Raw genomic sequence first — 1,054 nt, forward strand, 5'->3', positions numbered from 1 at the left:
AAGAAGAGCTCTGCACGCTTTCTCATGTGAGAGGAACAGGGATGCACCTGCATCGATCGCAGCAGAATCGTAGCTTCACGGGACCCTCGTAAGGCTGGGAAGGCCAAAACAGCCGTCCCTCCAATTCTTCGATGGGGTCGGCAAGGAGTTCCAGAGAGGGCGGAGAGGCTGAGGGCGAATTCCCCATCACTATTTGTGCTCAATTCGGACGGGCTGGGGCTGTGCAGTAAATTGATGGATGATTCGATGTGGTTTGTGGCACTACGCGGTAATGCCAGATCCCCTCAATACTCGCAGCCTCGTGGTTGAAAGTTGGACGTAGCAGAGGATGGATGCTCCAGAATCGAAGAAAGGATATGCAGGAGAGGGAAGATCGAGGGAGAAAGCGCAGAGCAGCGGTGAAGAGAGAGGAAAAGGAGAAACAACAACCCCTCTCGCGCGTTGTAGAACAGAAGCGCGAGTTTCCAGCGAACATCCCTCTTCTCCATCACCATACGAAATTTCAACCTGTGCGACTTTTGTTTCGTAAATTCTTCGTTCTTTTGTAATTTGGTACAGCAGAGGGCCAGACAAGGAAGCTCTCCGCGCAGTGGAACACTTAGCCGCGCTTGGTCCGGAAGAGATAAATACATAAATAAATAAATAACTTATGTTTGCTTCGAGAACATGACCAAACTGTTTGGGCCAAAGCGTAGTGCTTGTAATATTTCTTGTTTTTACAAATGAATGCTGTGGGGGTGGGTACACGGAGTGGGGCACTTAGCCGCGCTTGGCGACGCCGCCCTTGGACGAGGGCAGGTACTTCTTCTGCTCCTCGAGCTCCTTCTCCATCCACCAGATGGCGCCGTGGCACTTGCCCGGCTTGGCCTTGACCTCGGCCAGGTAGGCCTCGGCCTCCTCCACCTTGCGGCCGGCCTCATCCAGAGCCTCCTCGGCCGCCTGGCGCTGGGCCTCGGCAGCGCGCCTCGACTCCTCGGCGGCGCGTCGGGCAGCCTCCGCGGCCTGCCTGGCGGATTCGGCCTGGCGACGGGCCGCCTCGGCCTGCTCGCGCGCG

General features: G+C 56.6%; 2 protein-coding genes across 2 annotated transcripts in view; both read right to left on the reverse strand.

Moving 5' to 3' along the window:
- The window catches only part of ACA1_199070 (uncharacterized protein), a gene marked incomplete at both ends in the record, with an annotated part of 597 nt that extends 544 nt beyond the window's left edge, over positions 1–53 (reverse strand). Inside the window, one exon of the mRNA XM_004341699.1 lies at positions 48–53. Within this exon, the coding sequence (XP_004341747.1) occupies positions 48–53 (6 nt within the window). The remainder of the gene's footprint in view (positions 1–47) is intronic.
- A 706-nt stretch (positions 54–759) lies between these two features.
- The window catches only part of ACA1_199080 (PPR repeat-containing protein), a gene marked incomplete at both ends in the record, with an annotated part of 1,927 nt that continues 1,632 nt past the window's right edge, over positions 760–1,054 (reverse strand). The window contains one exon of the mRNA XM_004341700.1: positions 760–1,020. Coding sequence (XP_004341748.1) covers positions 760–1,020 — 261 coding nt within the window. The remainder of the gene's footprint in view (positions 1,021–1,054) is intronic.

Source organism: Acanthamoeba castellanii (assembly GCF_000313135.1).
Source record: "Acanthamoeba castellanii str. Neff unplaced genomic scaffold scf7180000084753, whole genome shotgun sequence".
Classification (NCBI taxonomy): domain Eukaryota; phylum Discosea; order Longamoebia; family Acanthamoebidae; genus Acanthamoeba; species Acanthamoeba castellanii.